The 25,159-nt window shown below is 31.1% G+C and overlaps 3 protein-coding genes across 3 annotated transcripts; all 3 read left to right on the top strand.

The window, feature by feature from the left end:
• Positions 1-609: 609 nt before the first annotated feature.
• On the top strand, positions 610-3,729 carry LOC114191342 (receptor-like cytosolic serine/threonine-protein kinase RBK2). Its single transcript, XM_028080513.1, has 9 exons — positions 610-641; positions 754-860; positions 957-1,307; positions 1,386-1,637; positions 1,957-2,114; positions 2,662-2,741; positions 3,022-3,157; positions 3,332-3,481; positions 3,556-3,729. The coding sequence occupies exons 1-9, from the start codon at positions 610-612 to the stop codon at positions 3,727-3,729; spliced, it is 1,440 nt and encodes a 479-aa protein (XP_027936314.1).
• A 4,389-nt stretch (positions 3,730-8,118) lies between these two features.
• On the top strand, positions 8,119-15,702 carry LOC114190946 (autophagy-related protein 18h-like). Its single transcript, XM_028080035.1, has 9 exons — positions 8,119-8,568; positions 9,346-9,789; positions 10,095-10,535; positions 10,843-11,088; positions 11,351-12,145; positions 12,220-12,395; positions 14,461-14,591; positions 14,790-15,104; positions 15,247-15,702. Exons 1-9 carry the CDS (start codon positions 8,398-8,400, stop codon positions 15,249-15,251), a joined length of 2,724 nt encoding a protein of 907 aa, XP_027935836.1. The 5' UTR covers positions 8,119-8,397; the 3' UTR covers positions 15,252-15,702.
• Positions 15,703-23,291: 7,589 nt separating this feature from the next.
• Positions 23,292-24,945, top strand: LOC114192329 (histidine-containing phosphotransfer protein 1-like). The gene is made up of 6 exons (XM_028082020.1): positions 23,292-23,458; positions 23,558-23,688; positions 23,809-23,877; positions 24,459-24,530; positions 24,598-24,670; positions 24,754-24,945. The coding sequence occupies exons 1-6, from the start codon at positions 23,393-23,395 to the stop codon at positions 24,784-24,786; spliced, it is 444 nt and encodes a 147-aa protein (XP_027937821.1). The 5' UTR covers positions 23,292-23,392; the 3' UTR covers positions 24,787-24,945.
• Positions 24,946-25,159: the final 214 nt, after the last annotated feature.

The raw sequence follows: 25,159 nt of genomic DNA on the forward strand, positions 1-25,159 counted from the left end.
TGTTGTACATACTAATCAAGGTATAAAATATACGTATTTTGACACCAAGTAGGATCTTTAAGAATAGTAAAAATATGTAAATCTCACACGTTTAAGATAATAATTTAAGTGTAACCAAAAGATACATTAATTAACTAGTCATTATTGAGGAAAGAGGCATTGGTCATCCTCTATTTTTTAATCTAAATTCACTAATACACACTTGATTATTATTATTATTATTATTATTTAATTCAAAAGGATTAACTAGATATAAAATCGAAAAAAGTAACCCTAACAAAACTAATGGTTGGTTCTACTCCAACCTTCGTTAATGTTTTCGTTTGTCATTGGTTGAGAGCACATATCGCCACAAAGTGCAAACCTTTCATTTTTACTGTTTGTCCCCGTCACAACACAACAACATGCTTTCATCTCATCAATGTCTAATGTAACACAATCTAACCTAATTAATCCTTTTTCTGAATTCCATTATGGATTTCATCCATCTGCATCACTTAACATTCTGAAACATACAAACAAATAAAACACGTTTTATTATTCAACAAGGGCCTCTCAGTTTCCCAATCATCAAGTTGCATCATTCTCTTTTGTCTTTTATTGTCTTTCATGGCCAAGCAAACGCTAGCACAGTGTTTATGGTATTCATGTCTCTTCTTCCTCCTCCTAAATGTTGCCCTAAAAGCATGCAAAATTAATATCCATTTTTGTTTATAATTTCTGTTATGAGATGTGACATGCATGAATTTACAGGGACCAGGATCAAGACAATGCGAATAAATCGAAAAAGGTTTCAGATTGGGATGCTTTAAATCATAAACCTGAAAAAAAACATTTCTCTTGCTCATCTTCTGCTCATGGTTCTTTTCAATTCCTAACCTTTCATCCCAATTGGAAAGACACTCAAGGCTTCTTTTGCTTTTACATGTTCATGATTTTCATTTTTATGTTCCCAGACTTGAGGCATTTGGAATTGGAGAAAGAGAAAGAGAATGTGGCATCACCAAGAGGAGTTTTAGAAGCATGCATGAAAGACTTTGACTCTCGAATATTAGCTAAACCGGAAAAAAGTTGTTCAAGCACAAGGGCACACTCTAACTGGACCAATTTTTTCAAACTTTTCAAGAAAAAATCTTTCAAGCGGCTAGGGACCCTCTCCAATATCAGTGTTCCAAGGATACCAAAATGGAAAAGCAGAAGTACAAGAGAAAATCACGTTTTAAGCAAGCTCTGTAATAACTTCAACTCTTCTTGGGTCACTTTTAACCTTTCTGAGCTCAGAAAAGCGACCAACAATTTTGACAGTGGTATGAAATGAAACCTCACCCTAATCAGCTCAAAATTAGATTCTGATATATACTCATTTTTTACTCTTTTACGCGTAGAAAATATAATTGGAAGAGGTGGTTTTGCTGAAGTTTACAAGGGGTGTCTCGAAGATGGACAATTAATAGCTGTGAAGAAATTGAATAAAGGAACCACAGAAGAAAAAACTGCGGGCTTTCTATCTGAGATAGGTGTAATTGCTCACGTTGATCATCCTAATACTGCCAAGCTTGTTGGATGTTGTGTGGAAGGAGAAATGCATCTTGTCTTTGAACTATCTAAACTAGGAAGTTTAGGAACTCTTCTTCATGGTTTGTACCCAGTTTCATGTTTTTTTTTGCGTACCTGTGATAATTTTGTTCAAATATTATACAATGAACAAGTAAAAAAAATCGTGAGAACACTGAAGTTGTCATAACGATTTCTATACAAACTCAAGTCATGATGACGACTTTGTATATTAAGATGAAGTCGTCATGACTCTTAACTAGTAATAACTTTTTTATTTGTCTATATTTTCGTAATATTTGAGCAAATATGCTTTAAAAAACCTAGTTTGATTGCAGTATCCTCGTACCTGAGAGTTGCTACTACGTAATTTCATGTTTATTCTGTCATTGTGCATTCCAGGTTCAGATAAAAGCAAACTAGATTGGAGTAAAAGGTATAAAATTGCTCTGGGAATAGCTGATGGTCTCCTCTATCTGCATGAGAGTTGTCACAGACGAATCATTCACAGAGATATTAAGGCAGAGAATATTCTAGTCACAGAGAATTTTGAGCCACAGGTTTGCACTAAACTTCATTTGAATTTGTTGCAACTTTTGATACATGTAACATGATCCACAAATGTGTTATGAGTTTGCACTTAATTATATACTATAAATTATTTTTAGTTTACGTGAGATATCCAACAATTTTTATAAATTGTGTGTAGCAGCACAAGCTTAGTCATTAGTTTTAACAATTTTATCTTACGTTTTGCAGTTATAATCAACTTATGTTGTTTTCCTATGTCTGGGCAAAGTTAAGTTTTATATTCTATTGTTCATGAGCATATCTCTTTTGCTGTATGATCACTAATTAAGCAACAATATATTATTTACTATTATCCTTATTATCTTTTTTTCTTTCAAATTTTGACAAAGATAATATATTAACAGAGTTTTCATGTCATGTGTTCTGTTTTAATTGTTAAATGTTCCCTTTCATGACTTGTTGATACATTTTATGCTATGCTATTAAAATAGATAATCAACAACAGTTTTTAAGGTTGTATATATTCCTTTTTTTTTATATATATATCACTTCCTTGATAATTTAATTGTTTTCTAGATATGTGATTTTGGGCTTGCAAAGTGGTTACCTGAACAGTGGACTCACTATAATGTATCAAAATTTGAAGGCACATTTGGGTATGTAAATAAAAAAGATTACTAATGGTAGATTTCTTTAAGCATGCATTTCCATTTTTCAATTCAAAAATATGTGTAATCTGATTTTTGTAAAACGGTGAAAGCAAACTGTTGTTTTACTAGTTTTTGTTTCCGTTGTGTACAGTACAAAATGTTTAAAAGCAAAACTAGAATGAGATAGTTTTATGAAAAGAAAATGATATTTTAACAGTTAATTTTTTTATAAGAGTTTAAATTCTAATGATGATTTAATAAATTTCCCTAATGAATCACTTGACAGTTATTTTGCTCCTGAATACTTCATGCACGGAATAGTAGATGAAAAAACTGATGTTTATTCATTTGGGGTCCTGCTTTTGGAGATCATAACCGGGCGCCATGCGGTGAATGATCAGCAGCAAAATATTTTGTCATGGGTAAATATTTTCATAAAAGCGATATATATTATAGACTGAATTAACCTTCAAATTCTCAATGCGTGTATTTTTAATTAATTTTTTTATTTATTGAATAAATAAATCTATTATTGTGTAGCTGCATGCATGCACGTGAGAGAGCATGAGCTTAATGTTGTGATTTGTATGATATAGGCAAAACCTTTGCTTGATGGCAATCATATGAAGGAGCTTATGGATCCTTCACTTGGTGATGATTACGATAAAGCACAGTTGGGTTGTGTAACTGTAACTGCATCATTATGTATTCAACAAAGTCCTATTTTACGCCCCAGAATGAGGCAGGCAAGTAGTGAAAATTAAGAAAGATGGTGAAAATTAAGAAAGATGATATATAGTTTTTGTTTATGGATATGCAGATTGTGACACTACTAAGAGGGGATCAACACGTTAAGAAAACACGAGCGAGTGGAAGGAGACTTCTGGAAAGAACGTACTCGGAAGAACTCTTGGATGTGCAAGAATACAACTCAACAAAATATCTAAGAGATCTCAAGCGGCATCAAGAAATTGCATTGGGTCTCCACACCTGAACACGTTCTTAGTTTTTAGATGTATAAAATTCTCATCAAGTCTATGTAAATGAATCCCGTTAACATACAATCAAAATGATTAAATATGTTATGTGAACATCAAAATTATAACTCCTCTTTGTTCCAATATAATAATGACGTATTAACTATATTAAAAGTATAGATTAAAGAAAATTTATCAAATATAAATATATAATAATTTGGTGGTCGTAAGGTAGTAGTGGTGGTTTTAGTTTTATGGTGGTAATGACAGCAAGAGTGATGGTGGTAGTGGTGATGGTAGTTGCAGTGCCAGTAGTGGTGGTGCCAAGAGTGGTAAAGGATCATGAAATGATAGAAAATGAGAATAAATTGAACAAATTTAATTAAAATAAAGACTTATTTGAATAAAACATAGTCACATTATGTGAACAGTGTCAACCTGTACAAATATACCGATGTCAATTTAAACGACATCAATGAAAATAACAAAATTGAACAAAAAAATTACCAAATTAAACAATCTAGACCAAAAGAGGGACTAAAATAGTATTTAAACCTTAAACATAATTATAATTATTTAAATTTAAATTTTGAAATATTTGTCAATTGTATAACTGTTGGAAAAAAAAACATCATCAATTAAGAATATTATCGCATTTACCCTTAATAATCACCCTATATTAACAAAGAAATAAGATAAAATCAAAGAATAAAACTAGAGAAAAAACATTATAGTTGTTTAGTGACAACTAGAGAATAATTTTATGTGGAAATTTGTATAAAACAGAGACTACCTCTCATGCACTCTGACCTTAAATACACCTACACTTCAAAGCAAGAATTTAACCTAAATCTCACAACATTCTACTACAAGAATATAAGAGAAATCAAATATGAACAGCTTAAAATATATTTGACTAGGACAAGAAACATCATAGATTTATAGCCTATTATATAGTCACCAACACTTACTCCTTAACTCATATGAGATAATGTGGAATTTTGAAATTTTCCAAGACATATTATTTTCATTAACAATGACAATATAAATTCAATATTGTAAACAAGTTTTGTCTATTAATATTATTAATTCACTACAATAAAATTATTAAATAATAATCAAATTTAAAGAAAAATAATAATTAACTATTATAGTAACTAATTTAGATATCAATTTATAAACTAAAAATATTAGTATGTAAAATAGTCTCTATTATGATACAAAATCATAGTTAGTTTGTGAATTAGAGTATAAATTGGTCTCTAAATTAATGTATATAGTAACTAATTATTTAGAATTAGAGACCAATTTAAACATTAATTTTTGGTAGAGACCAATTTAGATTTCATTATAATTTTATATTAATAATAGAGACTATTTTAAATAAAAAATAATAATTTATAAATTGATAATTAAATTTAATTAATTATTTTTAATTTCTAAAATTGATCATTATTTAATGATTTTATTGTATGATTAATAAATTTTATTTAATGTCAATTCATGACTTACTATTGTGTTTTAATTTTTTTAAGGATTACCTTTTAAAGCTATTATATAACTAAAAAAAAACATATCGTTAACTATTGTAATTTGTTTCAAACTTTACAACATATTATTATAAAGATTATCTCTACACACAATATTTACTGTTTTTTAAGAATTGTATTATTTATACGTGTTGATAATTTTGTAATATTTTTGGTGTTAGGGATTATTTGTCATTATAGTAAGTTAATTAATTCAGGAAGACAATCTTATCAATAATATCATTGTGAAATCTTCGGTTATTTTTGTATTATATATAAGGTATTGATTTTATTGTTATCATGATAACAATAAAAAAGTTACGTATATCTATTAATAATTTTTCTATTCCTAATGATTTGTTGAAATAAAATATTGTGAATTATATAAAAATTAATTACATATTTATAAAATTATTATTTTTATAAATTATATTAAAATAATTAATCCAAATCAAGTTTATTTCTATTGCATTCTTGTTTCTTTACCAAAAGTTCTGTGAATGATTTTTAAATTTAAAATAAAATAGAGTATTTATTAATTTATATTATTTTGTATGACTTTTTTAATAACATTATTTTGCGGGTATATAATTGTGGGTCAACTAGGTAATTTTGTTGAATGGTTTGAATTTGAGAAACGCTGTCTTTGACTTGATGCGTTATGCCTCAAATCTGATTCATGAGTGAATTTTGATCATTACTAGTGATCAGTAAATTAGAAATTGATGATTTACGTGATTAGTGTGAATGTATAAAAGGTATGTAAATGATTAATTGTTGTTAATAGTAAAAATGTTGACTTTTAATTAAATGTTAGATTTAGTTTTTTAATTAAGTTGATAAATTAGGAGCCGTGAAATTTTGGTTTGATTTCAATAATGTTACGGATAGAGAAAATTTCTAACTTATTTATTGTACCCTGCAATTGAGATTGAGTAGTTTTTAATTAATTTACAAGTAATGTTTTAAACCGATTTATCGTACAATGTATTAAATTTGAGTCGTGTGACATATATAAGATAAATAGTAAGATAAATAGATTTTAAAATATTGATACATAGTATATCAAGAGCCAAATAATATATTCAAAATTTATAAATTTAATAAATGTAATTAATAAAATAAAAATAATTGAAAATTGCTTTCCTCTTATATTTTGAAAAGAATAATTTACTTTTAATTTAATTCTCATAAATATACTTATTTAAAAAAATCAAGATTAAAAAACAAACTATCACAATATAATTAAATATTAAAAAACGTAATTATAAAAAAATATAATAATTAAATCACAATTAAAATCTGATATTATGAAAAAATATATAATAGTTAATTTTTTTTCTTTTAGGTTGATAAAAAAATCACTGTACAAAATACTCATGATGTAAAAGTATACAAAATCATAATATTTTAATATTAAATGGGATAAGAGAAACTTAACTTCTTGTTTCTTTAAAATAAAACAAAACATTTGATAAATAAAAATATAAATAATGAGTCTATTTTTAACTTTGTTTTTTCTATTTAGGAAAAAAAGTTATATAAAAGAATGAAAGATGAGCAGAAAAAAAGTAAATCAAAAGACAAATAAATAAAAAAATATGTTAATGAGTTTTTATTTGTTATTATATTTAATTGTATGTTTTATTGTTTATTAACAATAAATGACGTATTTTCTAAAAAAATTAAAAATTTATTGAATTTAATTTTTAGAAATTCTTATTATACATATCAAAAAAATATAAATTTGGTAGCATGACATTTTAAAGTTTGGAAACACAACATCTTCGGACCTCTAAAAAGTTCGCGCAAATTTTGTATTCAGATAATTAATTGTGTAATTTTAACATATTATTGTTCAAGTAATTATTCTCATTAAAATTGTGAGTTTTTATTTAAGAGATTTCATGTGTATATTTTAATACAAGATCTAATATAAATTGTTATATTTATTAGTCATCTTTATATAACAAATGTTAACATTTAAAGTTATACTTGTGTAAAAGTTGAATTGTTCGTATTTATCTGGGTACCCATGTTTCCAAATTCTACACATGACCCTAAACAAAACTGGTTAAAAAAAAAAGATTCCCGAGGTGGATTTACATGCACTCTAACTCTACCTACAATTACGACTCAATTATTATTGTCACTTTCTTGGTAAACAAGTTGATGTTGGAAGGGAAATAAAAATTATTTTAATTAGGTTCGCATCTAGTTTAAGATATTCCCACGCCTTGTCCCTTTGGTAATCAACATGCCGTGTGGACTCTATTTTTTACGACAAATTATACTTCTTAAATCAATTTATAAAATTACACGAAAATCTACCAAGAGAAATAATCAATATGACAAAAAAAATAAATATAATTTGTTGTTAGAGTTTTTCTTTTCATAAGAATATTATATAATTCTATTTTAATTCCTCAAGGCACCCCTACATACTTGCGTATTGGAATTCTCCCCTAAACTTGCTCGTAACTCGATAACGCCCCAATCTTATACTATCAAAATACTACACGCACGAAACACACGAGTTCAGCATGGTAATGTCCAATTTGCCCCTCACACTCATCCACCAATAATTTGCTTCCAAGCATTCAATTACCAACCAAACCGTCCTTCCCATCCACCGACCAAAACCCTTCATTTGCCTTGGCAAAATAAATGTAAATGTAAATATAAAATAATAAATATATAATATAATAATAATAATATTTTATAACTGTTATCATGAGTTGAAAAAAGGAGGGGAAAAGAAGAGACGCAGGGGTGGATGGTAATTTGGAGCGAAGTTGAAGTTTGAAAGCATAAGAAAGGGACGTAACGGGGATTTTGGAAAATGTCGTGGGAGCGAAGTGGCAATAGTGAAATAAGAGTTGAGATTAGCACCAAGTAGAAGCGGAGTAGCGCTGAGTCTAAACTCGAAACGGAAGAGAGAGAGAGAGAGAGAGAGAAGAGGAACCGTCTTCGTTAAGGTCAAATTTCCTCAACCTCCAACTAACACGTAACGCCGGAGTTCTCCGCCGCCGCGCACGGCGAATCCCGACGCCTCTCAATTTATGCTATATTCGATCGCCTGCGTTCCGCGACTCTCGTCGACGGAATTCCCGGTGACTCACCGGTGGCCCGTGGAAAGTAGTTTATTTCCTTATCATGAAGAATCAGTCCAAGGACAACGGTGGCAGCAAGAGCAGCAATGGATTTGTTCCTTCTTCCTTCAAGTTCATATCGTCTTGCATTAAGACGGCGTCCTCCGGCGTACGTTCCGCCGGCGCCTCCGTCGCTGCCTCCATATCCGGCGAAGGACACGACCGCAAAGACCAGGTAGCATTTTTGCGTGAGTGCTACTCTTCGAAACTTGTCAGTTGGCGTTGCCTTCTGAAATTGCGATTTGTGAATGCTGTTGAAAACTGACAAGTCAAACATGCTTGAGTTCTGAACTTTGTTCATTGAGGAAAATTTAGTGCGGCAAAAACTTGCCTATGTTGTGTTGTCTTTATGGATATGCTCTTTTTTGGTTGAAACACTCTCTCCAGTCTTAGGAATGAATTGTTTATTGTTATTTCATGTGTTTTGTCTCTAACATTGGTATTTCATTTATTCTGGATTATTGAATGAAGCTAAGAGCGTAATCCACATGGATATTTCTATGCTACTCCATTTCCAATAGTTTTCTTTTTGTCCTTTGGTTTTGTACGGAGAGGCATTGAATATTCTGATTAACAATAGCAATTTCTCTAACTCCAAAAAAAAAAAATTGTAAGAGATGTTATTTTGTTTTTTTGGTTTTTGTTTTCATGATTGCTGAACATGATTGATTTGAGATTGGTTTGTTCGATGATAATGGAGTAGTTAAACAACTTCTAACGGACGGGCCTTATAATTGCGGATAGGGAAAAACTGTGATATATGTTTGTGCTGGTTATTAGAAACATTCACTGTATTCTGGCACTACTGAGTAATTTACGGATCCCAATTGTAGTGATGAAATTATAGTTTGATCACCACTGCCATGTGGCGAAATTCGCAATTGCTCTCTGGCTGTAAACTTATTACTTATGGATGGAGTCAGAAATATTTACGTCTTTATTTGTGAAACAGGTGCTTTGGGCTTGCTTTGACAGGCTAGAACTAAGTCCGTCTTCTTTCAAGCATGTCCTCTTACTTGGTTATTCCAATGGCTTTCAAGTTCTTGACGTGGAAGATGCCTCTAGTGTCAGGGAACTTGTGTCTAGACGTGATGATCCAGTTTCCTTTTTACAGATGCACCCTGTCCCTGCAAAATCAGAAGGTTGTGAAGGATTTGGAGCATCGCACCCTTTACTGTTGGTTGTTGCATGTGATAAATCAAAGATCCCCGGTAAAATGCTAAATGTAAGAGATGGCCATAATGAAGCTCAAGCGGAAAATATTGTTAGCTCAGCTACAGCAGTTCGGTTTTACTCATTAAGGTCCCATACCTACGTTCACGCACTGAGATTTCGTTCAACTGTATACATGGTTAGGTGCAGTCCTCGAATAGTGGCTGTTGGTCTAGCTACACAAGTAAGTTTTTTGACAGTACTTTCAATTTGTTTGTAGCACTTATATTGTTAGTTCTGCAAAAATACACGTTACTTTGTTGAGGAAGTTTAGTATATCGTTGTTTTGGTAGATTATGGAAAGGTCTTATCAATTTCCTTGGGCATATTGCAACTTTGCAGGTTAATTATAGATTATCCTGTCACCTAATGGATCGATTATGTTATGCATACTATTTATCCATTTCATCGTAATACAGCAACCTAGTTTGCTAATGCCATAGGTAAAATCTGCCTGATTTGTTTCCTTCATTTATCCTTTGCTCGCAGATATATTGTTTTGACGCTCTTACACTTGAGAATAAATTCAGTGTTCTCACTTACCCCGTACCTCAGTTGGGAGGACAAGGAATGATTGGGGTTAATGTTGGCTACGGTCCTATGGCTGTAGGTCCCCGGTGGTTAGCTTATGCCTCAAACAGTCCATTGTTGTCAAACACTGGTCGCTTGAGTCCTCAGAGTCTTACTCCTCCTGCTGGCAGCCCATCAACATCACCCAGCAGTGGAAACCTGGTAGCTCGATATGCCATGGAATCTAGCAAGCATTTGGCGGCAGGGCTGATCAATCTTAGTGATATGGGATACAAAACATTGTCTAAATACTATCAAGATCTAATACCTGATGGATCTAGCTCTCCTGTATCATCAAGCTCAAGTTGGAAAGTTAGTCGATTTGCATCAAATTCTACAGAAACAGATACAGCTGGGATGGTGAGTATGATTTTATTGACAACTTAACACGTTATAGTATGATTTTATTTTGCAATGTTCTGGACCCTGACTAGATATTTTCTTTCTTAAAGTAATATTGGCATCTGTATTACAATTTGCATGAGATCATCTATTGGTTCAGCTTAGCCATAGAAGAAGAATTTTATAAGGTAGTTAATAGCCCTGAGTATTTTGCTGTAGTCTTTTCTCATTTCTTGCCCTTCTTTTAATCATTGTTTTATGTCAGTTGAAACAGGAAAGTAACCATTCTATATACTTGTTGACTAGTATTTCTCATCCATTGCAGGTTGTTGTCAAGGACTTTGTTTCTAGAGCTATTGTGGCACAATTTAGGGCTCATACTAGTCCAATATCTGCATTATGTTTTGACCCAAGTGGGACACTTTTGGTTACAGCCTCAATTCATGGCAACAACATTAATATATTTCGAATTATGCCATCCTGCTCAAGAAATGGATCAGGTTCTCAAAGCAGTGATTGGAGCTGTTCACATGTGCACCTTTACAAGCTCCACCGTGGCATGACATCTGCTGTATGCTTATATTCTCACTGTTTCTATAATGCCTTTTGTGTTTAGAGCCCAAATTTGATAAACAGTTAGTATAAAGCTTTTTATACTATCATCTAATGATGTGTTGACACATTATTGAAAGAGTTACATATTTTAGGTACAAAATTCTTCACTAATTTGGCAGTATATGTTTGGATGAGAGCTTAAATAGCAGAATATCAAAATTAAATCCTTATGTTTATTTGCTTGAGAAGGGCTTTACTTAATTGTGCAAATTTTACAGGTGATACAAGATATTTGCTTTAGCCATAACAGTCACTGGGTTGCCATCATTTCCTCCAAGGGAACTTGTCATATTTTTGTTCTTGCTCCTTTTGGTGGTGAGACAGTTCTTAAGATGCACGATCAAGACACAGATGGGCCTGCTCTTTTGCCAGTTTTTCCTCTACCATGGTGGTTCACTCCCCATTTCACAGTAAATCAGCAGCAATTGAGCCTGACACCCCCTCCTCCTATTGTTCTTTCGGTGGTTAGCAGAATAAAGAATAGTAGTGCCGGATGGCTCAATACAGTTAGTAATGCTGCATCTTCTGCAGCAGGGAAAGTTTCAATTCCATCTGGTGCTGTTTCTGCTGTCTTTCACAGTTCTATTCCTCATGTTTCACAGAATGCATACTCAAAAATTCATGCTATGGAGCACTTATTAGTTTATACCCCTTCTGGTCATTTAATTCAATATAAACTACTACCACCATTGGTGGCAGAGTCAAGTGAAACTACTTCAAGAACTGCCCTAGTTCCATTAGCACAGATACAAGAAGAAGATTTGCGTGTGAAGGTTGAACCTGTTCAGTGGTGGGATGTCTGTAGGAGATATGATTGGCCAGAAAAAGAGGTGTGTGTATTGGGGAGTACTGTTGGTGGACTGGAAGCTGAAGAAATGATTTTGGATAATTCAGATTATGAAGTTAATAGAATCGGGAGCAATAATTCTATAAAACTTAATAAACAATGTCATTTCTCAAATGCAGAGGTGCATATAAGCTCTGGACGGATACCAATTTGGCAGGAGTCCAAGGTAATCATTTGATTTCTGTGCTGAACACAACATTATTTTTTTTCATACAAACTATTTCTTGCTCAATTTTTTAGGTCTCTCTCTTTGTCATGAGTCCTTTGGAAGCTGGAGTGCCAGATTTGTATGAGCTTAGTACAAGGGGGGAAATTGAAATAGAGAATATTCAAGCTAATGAGATTGAAATAAAACAGAAAGATTTGCTGCCCATCTTCGATCATTTCCACAGAATTCAGTCTACTTGGGGTGACAGGTAAAATTACTTATCTGCCGTATTGTAGTTGGTCCACTCGGTATTATGTCTTACGGAGATTTTCCGCTTGGAAAAGTTCCATTCAAGACGCATTCAATTTAAATATCAGGCTCTCTGCTGCTCTGTATTTCTTTCATGCTTGCAGTTTCTTGCTGAGTTTCTGTTTTCATTTTCCTTCTTTGTTGCTATAGCTTTGTGATAGATACTGAATCAGAATTAAACAAGAAAACTGCCTTACTTTCAGAACTTTTAGGATCTACTTCACCCAATACCCTCTTACAAATGACAATATGATCTCTCTCCGCCCTCCCCTCTTATTTATAGGCAACATGCCTTATTTATTTAGCCAACCAAGCTAACTGGCTACTGGGTATCTATCATTGCTAGGGGTGAGGAAATAATCCGTTTCTCCATTATCCATCCACAAGGAAATCCATCCATTAAAAAATATAAAAAATGGATTGGATCAGATTCATCTATTTTTTTTATTTCAAAATCAATGGATCCTCTCATCAATAATTGATGGATACAAATTATTCCAACCAATATTTTTTCATAATTATATCTTTCTCAAATTTACCTTTTTTAAAAGCTCTCAAATATATTATTGAATTCGTTTTACAATTATTTTTTAAATTGTACAAAAATATATTATTTTTATGGATGGAATATCCATCTCTGAAAATATTAATTAATGAATTGGATTTGATTTTTAACAAATAAACACGATTTTTAATGGTCTAAATTAAATTATTGAATCTTTTATCTGATTATTATAACCCAAAATAAAATTGATCCAATTCATCCAGCTTACCAACCTCAATCAATACTCCTCCAAAGTTCCACCTTGTCCTCAGGTGAACAGCAAAGTCAGAAGGTGATAAAGGCCCTGAGATTGAATGAATGGGTCCCTGTTTGTGATGGTACCCAAAAGTGTGAACATGGGTTATAGGTTTATGCAACAGCATGCTTTTGTCCTTCTACCAGCCGGACTTGACTCATTGCTAGCCGAAGAGTCAAATGCAACGATTTTCTTTTAAACCCACTCTTTTTTTAGTGATTTGGACTTGGCTCATAAGTCAAAAGATTGACCCAGATCCTGTAATTCCAATCTGGGCGTTGCATCCCTGTTTCATATGCCGTTCATTTGTACTCTTCTTGTACTTGCAATTCAAAGGTTCATCTAGCCCTAATCAAATCTGCAGCGGTTCTTGTGGTGTAAGTTCGTTGATCAGACTGCGTAACTTACTCTTTACGATGACCGAAGCGGTTTTTGCTCTGGTAGTGTGTTCCCCTTCACCCCCGCCTCTTTTTCTTTCTTCAATTCTTCTTTTTGTTGTTCTTGATTATTTTCTTGGTTGAAGAACATGGTCATTGTACAGCTTATCCTTTCAATGCAAATGCAGCATGCCTCAATGTTTTCTCCTCCCCATTTACTCCAATGGTTCTAAGCTACAGATCTTGTTTCAGTACCACCACCAATAAGCTTCCCTCCCATCAGATATTGACATCATTTTCATGAACAGTTCCCTCAAAAGTCAAAGATCACAGATCGCGTACTATTCGATAGAACGTAATCAGAATTACATAAAGAAAACTGCCTGACTTAGAGAACCTCCGTGGTCTGCATCTCCTGACCCTCGTACAAATGACTGGATGATCTCTCTTCCCTCCCCTCTTATTTTCTGGCCGCACACCTTATTTATTTAACCAACTAATAAACCTAATGGATACCTATCACTTTGCTTATTTTTATTTCGAAGTTCTATGTGGAGATGTTTTGAAGGCATGGCAGTTTGAAACCTCCTATTTGTGAACATGCTGATATTTATGTTAATTTTCCTATTTATTTCCCTTTTGTTTTTAAACTGTAACTTGTACTTAGTTCTCTGTTTACTGGTCAATGAAATTGAGTATGATGTTTTGGGGAACACTGTTTAACTTGTCATTTGTTTGAATTTAATTTTGGAGTGTTTCTTCATCTTTATGTTACTTTTGTCTGAAATTTGAAAACATCTGTGCAATCGTCCATGCATATGCTAACTAATTCCCCAATTTTTTCCAGAGGTATTGTTATGGGACGGTGCTCTAGCTCTTCGTCTGATTCACATGGAACTGAGGAGAAGTTGTCAGAAGAAGCTGCATTTTTCAATTCAAAATTGACGGTACCTGCTCAAGCTGAGAAGACGTTTGTTGGTAAGATAAGCAGTACAACGTGAAATCTTCTGTCGTATTTGTTAGTGAACTATGTAATTGTCTCAGACTTGTCAAGAATTTTTTTCATCAAATAACTTGTCTAATAGTAAGATTAATTTCAAGAACAGAGAGGTGGCTGGTGTCACCTCTTTTAAGCCACAAAAGTCAAAACTGTTGACGCAAATTATGTTTTAACAGGTGCCTCAAGTTTTGACAATGCTATAACTGCAAAGGTTAAATCATCAGATCATGATAAAGCCAATGACAGTTTCAATTCAAGTTCTAGTGGCTGTGATTTGAATATGAATGTTATTTGTGAGGAGTCAATACGTGACTCACCAGACTTTGAGCAATTTTTTCAAGAAGGTTATTGTAAAGCATCGGTTGATTGTCAAGAATCAAGAGAAGTCATAACTGAAGTGGACTGTAGCAGTCCGTGTGGCAGGGAAAAATCTGATGAAGATGGTGATAATGATGACATGCTTGGTGATGTATTTGACTTCTCTGAAGAAGGTATATATCTGAAGCAGGCTAATTTTGATTTCAATGATATTCAGCTTATCCATAGCTGCTCAGTTTGTGCACGTAGCTTTTGTGATGTATTTGCCGGTTTGGTTTTAATTTTTCTTAAAACTACAAAATGCTTGTGTTGCAGGTTGACGATTACTAATTTTATGCTTGCCTCCCTCTGAACTGCTGTAAATTGGTCCTGTAAAGGAGAAATTAATTGACAAATGCAGGTGATTTCCTTGCAACAAGCTAAATGCTACTGACCATTGATTCAAGGAATTTGTTGTTTTTCCCTTTCAATATTCCTTCCCAGTCCAATGATTCTTCTCACCTTCTAATTTCTTGTAAATGATGTATATTGAAATTCATAACTACAAATTATTTGTGTGGGTTCTGGGTGGGTTCTTTGCGTGTGTATTATATTTTTTTCTTCATAGTTCATTGCTTTGGAGGCAAAGCGAACAGGCCAAAGAGAAAGGGGGAGAGGGCAGATAGTTTGTTTGTTTTATCCTGCTCACTTATATTTCATTCATGCTGGGTTATTTATATTTCTCGTCACACTCTTTGCTTAATTCAAGAGATTCATTTGTCCATTGCAAAATAGTTTCTTGATCTTCATAGTATCAATTCCAACATAGAGCAGACGTATAACTAGTATATTAGTCCCACCTCTCCTATCCTATTATTCTTATAAACCAAATTTAAAGTTTTGTTTGAACTTTTTGTAAGTAACACGATCTTAATTATCTGCTGGATTAATTTTTTTTTGCTGAAGTATCTTTATTAATAGCTTCTTCAAGCTCAATAAACAGTTGCCTTTTTCACTCTTAATAATGTGCCTTTTTATAGTTCATATATATAGATACAAATTAATGGAGTTGATGAGGTCATGAGAGGGTTTTAAAGAATTAAGGCCAATAAAAAAATTGAAAAAATAATGTATCTTATTATTGAAATGAAATAATTCAGAGAAAAACACGAGTTTGTGAGAAAAATAGTGTTATTTCTTAACCAGAGGAGTGATTATAATTTATAGCCCAAAATGGTTCTTAAATGCACTGAATACGAGGTAAATGTTCTAAAATTTAATAAATGCGTTGAATTTTAAATAATTATAGAACATTTTTTTTCTTCAAAAAGATGAGTGTTTGTAACACAATAATAAATATTAGATAAAAATTAAGATTATAATTCATTAGAAAATGTCTTTATTATTATTTTAAATTTTAAAAGTGTACTTGCGGATGCGTAAGATTTTGCTGGCTGTCTGCCGCATGGATGTTTAGTATGCTGGAGAGGGTCCCAATTGCAATTTCATAAGCAATGTAATCAAGGATTATAATTAACCCAATAAAAATATAAAAAAAAAACCCTTGAAATTTTGAATCAACACGCAAGCACAGTGGTGACGTACATGGTATAATATTTAGTCTTTTCTTTATCACAATTGTAATTTTCATGAAAAAAAGTACTTACTCTATTAAAACATATAGACGTTATTTAATTTCTATTTTAAAAATATTATCTTTATTGTTATTTAAAAGTTAAAAAAATATTAGTCATTATTTTTTATTGTTATTTAAATATTTCATACACTTATTACAAATAAAGTAAAAACAACAAAATATGATATAAATTGAAATGTGAAAAGAGTAAGATGCATTACATAACTTTAATTTTTCCAACCTAATTACGTCGTTAAGCAGAAAATTGGAAGAATATCCTTCGTTCTCATCATCAAGCTCTTACATAAAGAAAAAAGTACGTGTCTTTTCTTTTTTTTTTTACTTTATTTTAATATATTGAATAATTTTTTCACCCATAAATAAGTGGTCATTTCTTATGTATTTTACATATTTTAAAATTTGGTATTTTCAATTAAAATTTTATGAGATTTTCAAGTGTCTTGAAAGTTTGTTATTTTTAACTTATTATCTTATCTTGAACAAATTTCCTAAATGGGAAAACAATCAGGTAGTTGTCCTTTGATCTTTCAAAAGGTTATATGTTCTTCCACTTTGCTCATCTTACCTGTTCCATTTCTTTGTTTTTACCTTTTGTTCTTTTTTTTTCATGACATTTATTGGTTGAGTAATGGATACAAATCTTTCTTAGAGTTGATATGTCCTTTTAATTCTGATTAGGTAAAAAACTTAATAGCAAAGTTTCACACCTTCTAGTTAGCATGCAGAAATGGAGAAAATGAATTGAGAAGAGCATTTGGTTTTCAAGTAGAGAAGAACTTCACGAAGATATGTTAAGAAGACAACATAAAAATATAATATAAAGAAATTAGAAGAAAACATCTCAAAGAAAACAAATAATTTAAAAAGAGACATTCAGGCTATTAATTAATACTTATTCTATGGTAAAATAAGGATAAAAATATCCATAACATTTTTTCTCCAAAGAATCTCACTCTAGAACCATAACATTTTCTATGAAAATACCGTTCAATAATACATTCCCGTCTTCGTGAAATGACTAAAAAAATGTAACTATTTCATCTTTTCAAAACACCATTATACTTTGCCATAAAGATGGGTGATAGGTGTAGGAATGTGTGAGGTGTTGGTATGAATACGAAGGGATAAGGCTTTGAGGGACCGAAGAAGTGAAGAATCCATTATCCCAGCCACACATATTTCTGCATCAAATGGTTTGTCAGAGACAGTGTTCAACAAATTATTCAACCTCCATTCTAAGATCAACCAAAACTTAGTTAAAAGGTAAAAACACTGTGTATATCAATAACTCATACCATGTTTTAAGAAAAAGAGAAATCCATTTTAGTTTCTTTGGGGGTTGCAGTGGTGGGAAGGAAAGGTGCATTAAGTGCATGAAATGTAGGAAATAAAATTGGATACGAAAAGCTGAGAGACAGAGAGGGTGGTCCCTTCGCATCTCAGTTTTGTAGCTGCAATTATTCACTACCATATACACAGTTTCTGATATGACACCAAACCCACGATCGATTATTTGATTGTGGAAGATAAAATGAGTAACCTAAGCTAAGCTACAACCTGCATATGCTCCTCTGTGATCCTTTTGCTTTGTGTCCCCTCTGCTTTCACTCACTACACACTCCACTACTCATGGGGAGCTATAAGGATGTTTGTTAGAAGTGAGTTTTAAGTCTAATTCAATTTCATAAAATTGGCTTGTAAAATGAATATTGCACTCACTTATATATTGTAAATTAATCTTATCTCTAGTCAATATGAAACTTCCAACTGTGTTGGTTTAATGATAAAAGTTGGAAGATACCTTCTAAAAAATTATAAGTTCAATGCTCTGACTAATATTCAAGAGTTATAAGATAAGTTCGAAAAAAAAAAAAAAGAGATTATGAGTTCAATTCCTCCCACTAACAAAATACTTACAAGTAACATTTGATCATAAAAAAAACGTTCATCTCTACGTACATTTATACATTTATGTGCTAACTTTCCTGTTTAATGGGTCACTACCCTCTTTGTCCTTTAAATAAGGTAGTGTACTTAAAAATATCTATTTGTAAGTTGAAGTTGTTTTGTAAAAAATTTTCCGTCCACAACCACGACATGATCAATTTTGAGGAATATCGATATTATTGATGATATTAAAGAGGTGGGTTAATGGTTGGATATAAAGTCTAACAAAGTTCAATCGTAAATCCTCTGTACTTAGCCAAGATTAGAATTCACGTGTATGAAGTCAATTTGTGAACAAAAACTAAAGTGATATATATTTAGATGAAACTTTTCTAAATGGATAATTTCCATGGATCCAATACAACAATATGTGAATATTGTTTAAAAAGAATTAAAATTTGGAGTTTAGATTTTTAAGTGAGTTTTTTCTTTTCCTTCTTCAAGATATAGTGATATAGATATTTTAAAAAAATTATAATATATTTTAAAACATCAAAATTAGTTTCTATTATTGATGAGTATATTTTGAAGATACAATAAAATAATAACATAAAAAAAGTCGGCATTTGAAATTTGTTAGCATCTTATAAAATGAAAAGTGAAAAGAGAAAAGAAATGTATAATGTTCAATAAACACACTCTAAGTAAATATTATTAAAATAAATATTTTGAAATAATAAATTATTGAAATGAATATTTTACTTATAATAAACTTGAGTGCTTGATTGAGATTTTTAACATAATTTTTCTACAATTATTTTCAACAGAACTTTATTTTTTCAGAATGAGATATAATTAATTACAAACAATACAACTAAAAATTAAAAAAAATTTACTAAAAATAATTCAAGTGTGAATTTAAATTTTATCCTAAACCCTAACTTTATTGTTTAATGGGTTATTACCCTCCTTGTCCTTTTGAGATTTTAGATTAAAATTAATTTTAATCTATAATCTGTCCATAATAAACTCTTTCAACCATAAGCATCAATGATATGAAAGTTGATAATTTGTTTCGATAACTAAATGATTCGAGATTCTGAATTAAAATTGTGTTAATAATTCGTGTGAGTTGAACTAAAGTCACAAAGATAATGTATCTTTTAACAACAACAAAAAACACGACCGGAAACAATTAATTAAAGAATGGAATGTGATGTATAAAGTGAAACTAAGAATAATTCCGATAATGGATTATGGGAACAGTTTATAATTGGTGATTTTGTATCCACCACTCGCCGACACCTTTTTCCGTTTAGAATAAAAATACATTTATTTGATGTTTTCTTATTTTTTTATTTTTCGTAGGGAACAAAGCCGTGCCTCTTCTCTTTCTTCTTTCCCCTGTTCTCTGCTGCTCCTGTTATTATAACTATTTCTCTTCTTCATCGATAAAAATCTATTCAATTGCTAAAAAGTAAAAGGAAAAGTGTGAGAAAATATTGCTAAATTTGTTTCTTTATTTCATCTTATTCCATTCTTTCCTCGGCCAAACATATTATAAACTAATGTTTGTATGTTATTAGTTTAGGTATCTCTATTGATATACTCTTTACACCAAAAATAGAAAAAGGTGATCGGGGACCATTGGTTACCTTATACAACTTATTCACTGAATTTAAGGTGTGTTTGGTTCAGTATTGAGAAATCGATTCTAGTGAATCAATTCTTCAACGTAAAAATAAGAATTAGTTGTTTTTCGTTCAATGTAATTTTTTATCTTTTAATTGATTTTGGAAACCAAACACGTACTGATTCTGTATTAGAAAATTAATTTTTAATCAATTTTATATCAATTTGACACAATCAAACACACACTTAATGTGTCAATTTTTTGTCTTGGTTAAGGTTTTGCCATATTTTTACAAGAACATTAGTTTATACCTTCAACTTTCAGAAACAATAATTATGTACATTTATTCTTCTTTCTAAACTTATCTTTGGTATGGAAACAAATTCTTCTTACCAAAAATGAGTACTTTAAGTTCAATGATAAAATGAAATTGAGTGAGTACTCTTCTTCAGAAAGATTCTTTTGTATTTTAGGATTATTTTGAACTTGTATCGTAAAGTAGGGTAAGTTGACTTCTTCTTTTTTTTAAAAAAAGGTGAAATTATGAGTCAGTGACAACATTAAGATTAAAATTGTCATGAGTCTTGAATACTTTACTTTTACACAAAAAAAAAAAATTGGATTATATCATAACGATTTCAGTCTTAATATGGTCATGAGTCCTGATGACTTTATCCTATTTTAAAAAAAAAATCAATTGACCCAAATTTACAATTTCGATTTCAAAACAATCATGAAATAAATAAAAAATAAAAAAACCTATCCTAAAATCTTATTTATAAACTTTTTGGGCATTACATGAATATTAATTTTTGCTATAAAAAATTTGCACTGTCATATACCATAATTGGAGACCAAATCTCCACCTCTTTGAGTCATATCTTTGATTTTTTGCCCCAAACAAAACAATCCATGTCGAAATAGATCTTTTATCAAAACTGTTTCACTCAAATTGATCAAATCTTCACTAAACCTCTTCCATAAAAATAAAATAAAACTATAATTTTTTGTACGTGGGTCCTTATGTACAATTATACATACACACATATACAAGTTATTGACTTTATTCACAAAAAAACTAATACCATTTTTGTAAGATAAAAAGGATAAAGGATACGGGTAATAGCTCCTCCCGTACACAATTTGTTGGATAAATATCCGTTTTGTATCCATATTCGTATAAGTATTCATTATATGGGTACCTGCATATTTTTTTTAATATCCACATATATTCACAGATACCCACGGATATTTACAAAAAAGTAAAAATAAATATTTTACAACATATTTTAATTGTAAATTCAAATAAAATACAATACATAACATTCATAAATTTCAAACAAAGTCTAAATAACTCATCTAAATAATATTGAATGAAAGTTTACAAAGAAATAAAAAATTTTAAAACTAATTGATAAAAAAAATAACACATTCAAACTTAATATGTTAATATTTTAATCATTTTATTTATTTATTTAAATTAGAATATAGCGGATACAGATATTATAATATCTGTATCCATCTCGTTAACATGCGGTATAAAAAATACTTGTGTCCGTTACCTATATATATTTATTTACCATATTCATTTCTTATTAGTTGTAAATTTTATTCGCGAATACTCGTGGTACAAATTTTTTTGAGATCCCTACTAAAAACAATCTAAGACGGTTAAAATAAATACAAAAAAAATTGAAAAACTGTTATTGTATAGCTGTCATGACTTAAAAAAACAGAGCAACATTTTGCTACTACTTCATAATCAGAGAGAAAAATGAAAAAGTGTGGGGCATAGATGCCATATTCTATGGTAAATTGTCGCTTTTGGAAATAATTAATAGCAGTTGTTCTTGAGAAGCATCACCAATGAAACATCGACAACAAAAGAAAGTACAACAAATGCGAGAGCAGCAACTTTATATATGTCATAATAATGACTCTCTATTCTATACATTACACACACTTATTACCATGCTTCAAAATCTTACAAGAGATAGCGATAGATTAGGAACTCTGAAGATAACAACACAAGATTTTGAAATAGCCACAACTCTAATCCTATGTCATATCAAATTAATCTTAAATTCACACATTACCTCACTCTTTTATCATATATTACCTACAAAATCTTTGGAAAAGACAAATTTCGTCGAAAATATCTCTATATAAAGAAAAGAATATTTTTGCCCCTTACTTCACCCACTCTTCACTCGATTCTTTCTTTGACTTTTTAAGAATTTAAAACGTGTAATAGTTATAGAAAACTAGAAATTTCTTGGAAAAACTATGTCAAAGAATTACCCTTTTAAACTTGATCATATATTTATGACAACTTTGTTGCTATGTATATCTTAATATTATCTTTCTAGAAGAAAGGAAATAAAGGGAAAGGTTTTGAATTCGATCTCTCTTTAACAAGTTAAAGAAATAAAATTAATTTTGTGAAATTTAGAAAGGAGAGTGAAAGAAGTTGTGACTTCAATTCTTCTATTAAAAAACTAACAACTAAATATCGATAAAAAAAATATTATCCTTCTAGTGAAATAGTGAAATAAAATCAGTAATACTTTAAGGTTTGTGTGTATGTACATATCATACTATTTTTGCTTTTTATGATATACCGAACATGGAATAAAACTTATAGGTTGTGTTTGGTTGGTTTATAGTAGTTTATAAAAATGATACCTCTTTGGGTATATAATGATCCGGCAGTTAGGTTAGGTTAGGTTGGTTTTATTGGTTTTGCAGTTCAAAAACTACCAAGTTAAGCTTAGTTTAGGAAGAATTTATGTGAAGTGAGAAAAAAAGTTGGGGTCTTGACTTTGAAAAGAAAAAAATGGCATTATCCCAAAATATAAGCAAAGTCAGCACCTCGGGTTAAGAAAATAATAATGCAGAAAGAAGAGATAAAGATGGAGGTAATATCCAGCAATATGCTGAAAAAAATAAAAAGAGGGAGCAATAATTACCGAATGAAAAAGAAAGAAACATGAATGGTACGTGGCGTTAGTTTTAGATTAGATCTATTGATCCTTTTTAATTTAAAGTATTAGAGGTGAAGGTGGCCATAAATGATAGGTTCATGCGGAAGCAATGAACAGGAACACTATAAGTGACTGGCTTTGAAAACTGTTACCACATTAAAAATTAATACAATTATTATTATATAAAACACACATGATACTTGTCTCATCTCAAGTATAAAATAAAAACCACACTATATATTATATATATAAACTAGGCAGCAGAAGAAGAAATGAGTACCTAAAATAGTGAGTGAGAGGTTAGAGTTTGAGAGTTTAACAATGGATGGTCTAGTTCAGCAGCTGCAGAAGCAACTTGTTGATTACACTGCTTCCCTATTTCATGAGGTATAATTGGCTTAATAAGTGGAGAATAATATATTTTCTATCCCTTGTTGGGTTTTCTGATTTCTGGTTTGCTTTGTTATGTTTGTTTTCTTGAAACAGGGTTTTTTGGATGAGCAATTTAACCAGCTTCAGCAACTTCAAGATGAAAGTAACCCAGATTTTGTGGTTGAAGTGGTGACTCTGTTTTTTGAAGACGCGGAGAGGCTTCTTAATGAGCTCACAAAAACACTGTAAGGGCACTGCAATTTTCATGTTTTGTTATGCATTTTTAGACCAAGGAATCGTGTCTCTTTCGGAACCTCTTTCCTAACTCCACTCTTCCATAATGTTCATTCATTTGCCTCAAACAGAGCCCAGCCTACCATTGATTTTAAAAAGTTGGATGCTCATGTTCACCAGTTGAAGGGTAGCAGCTCCAGGTACAATTTTTTCTCAAAAACAAACTATGTTCGTAATCTTGTCTTTGATTTCTTAAGTTGCTCCAAGTTGAATCCACATGCCGTCTCTTGTATTAGAATTTTGATTCATTTTTGTTTCAAAATAAAAATTTTAAAAATTAATGGATATAGTCTTTTAAATTTAATAACTTTAAATTTAATGACTTTAAATGTTTTAAATTTGTTAAATGGTGTTCAACTGACGTTTGATCTGGAAAATATTTGAACAGTATAATCAATTCAAAAATATTATTTTAAAACACGTTTTGACATGTAAATTTTTTTTTAATATAATTAGATAAAAATACTATATTTATATACTTTTAAAGTTAAGAGATTATAATGTATTAAAATTTCAAACAAATCTTAATTTCGATTTCGCGTCAAATTTTAGGATTAAAAATATATTTAATTATGTTACTTTTGGCGAAAACATGTAGCATAGTGGCATGTTCCTCATCTTTGTTAGAGCCTTTTCTGGATGATACAGTTCCATTTGTCTTACCTCACAATTTGGTGTTCATACAAGTATCATAAATTTGATGAAGTTGTTGGAAATGCAGCATTGGAGCACAGAGAGTTCACAGAGTCTGCATTTCCTTCCGAAACTCTTGCGAGGAGCAAAACGTTGAAGGGTAAGGTTCTTCACAATTCCATATCAAAATACACTTCACTAACACGAAATAAAATCCTGGTGTTCAGGTGTCTTAAAAACTTGCAACAAGTGACACACGAGTACTCCTTGGTGAAAAACAAGCTTGAAACTCTCTTCAGGGTAAGCCCATAAAGCTTGAAACTCTATAAAATCCTGAGAAGCGTTAAAATTTATAGTTTTATCTTTGGATTGTGTGATTGTAGATGGAGCAACAGATTTTGGCTGCTGGTGGGTAGTGTGAGACGAGGCAGAGACAATTGGAATTTGGCACAAATCATGTCTAATCTGCAAACGAAACAGACCCACTTCTATGTTGTATTTTTCACTTTGTGTATGATTTTGTCAAGTGGATCATGGTCTTGAAATATATCATTTGAGCAATATTTAGTCCAAAATTTTTGGCAACTATAACATGCAAATTCTAATGCAGGGGCAAATGAAATGAGTTCTGATAATGTGAATCCCTCAAACACAGTGAAAAATTACTCTGAATTGAGAAATCTTTGAGAGTAACATTGAGAATATTTTAAATACAATGAGTATGTAAGAATTTGTTGTTTAGAAATGGAAGGTGGTGGTTGGTGTGTGCAAAATTTGTAGTTAGGATTA

This window comes from Vigna unguiculata, chromosome 7 (genome assembly GCF_004118075.2).
Source record: "Vigna unguiculata cultivar IT97K-499-35 chromosome 7, ASM411807v1, whole genome shotgun sequence".
Lineage (NCBI taxonomy): Eukaryota > Viridiplantae > Streptophyta > Magnoliopsida > Fabales > Fabaceae > Vigna > Vigna unguiculata.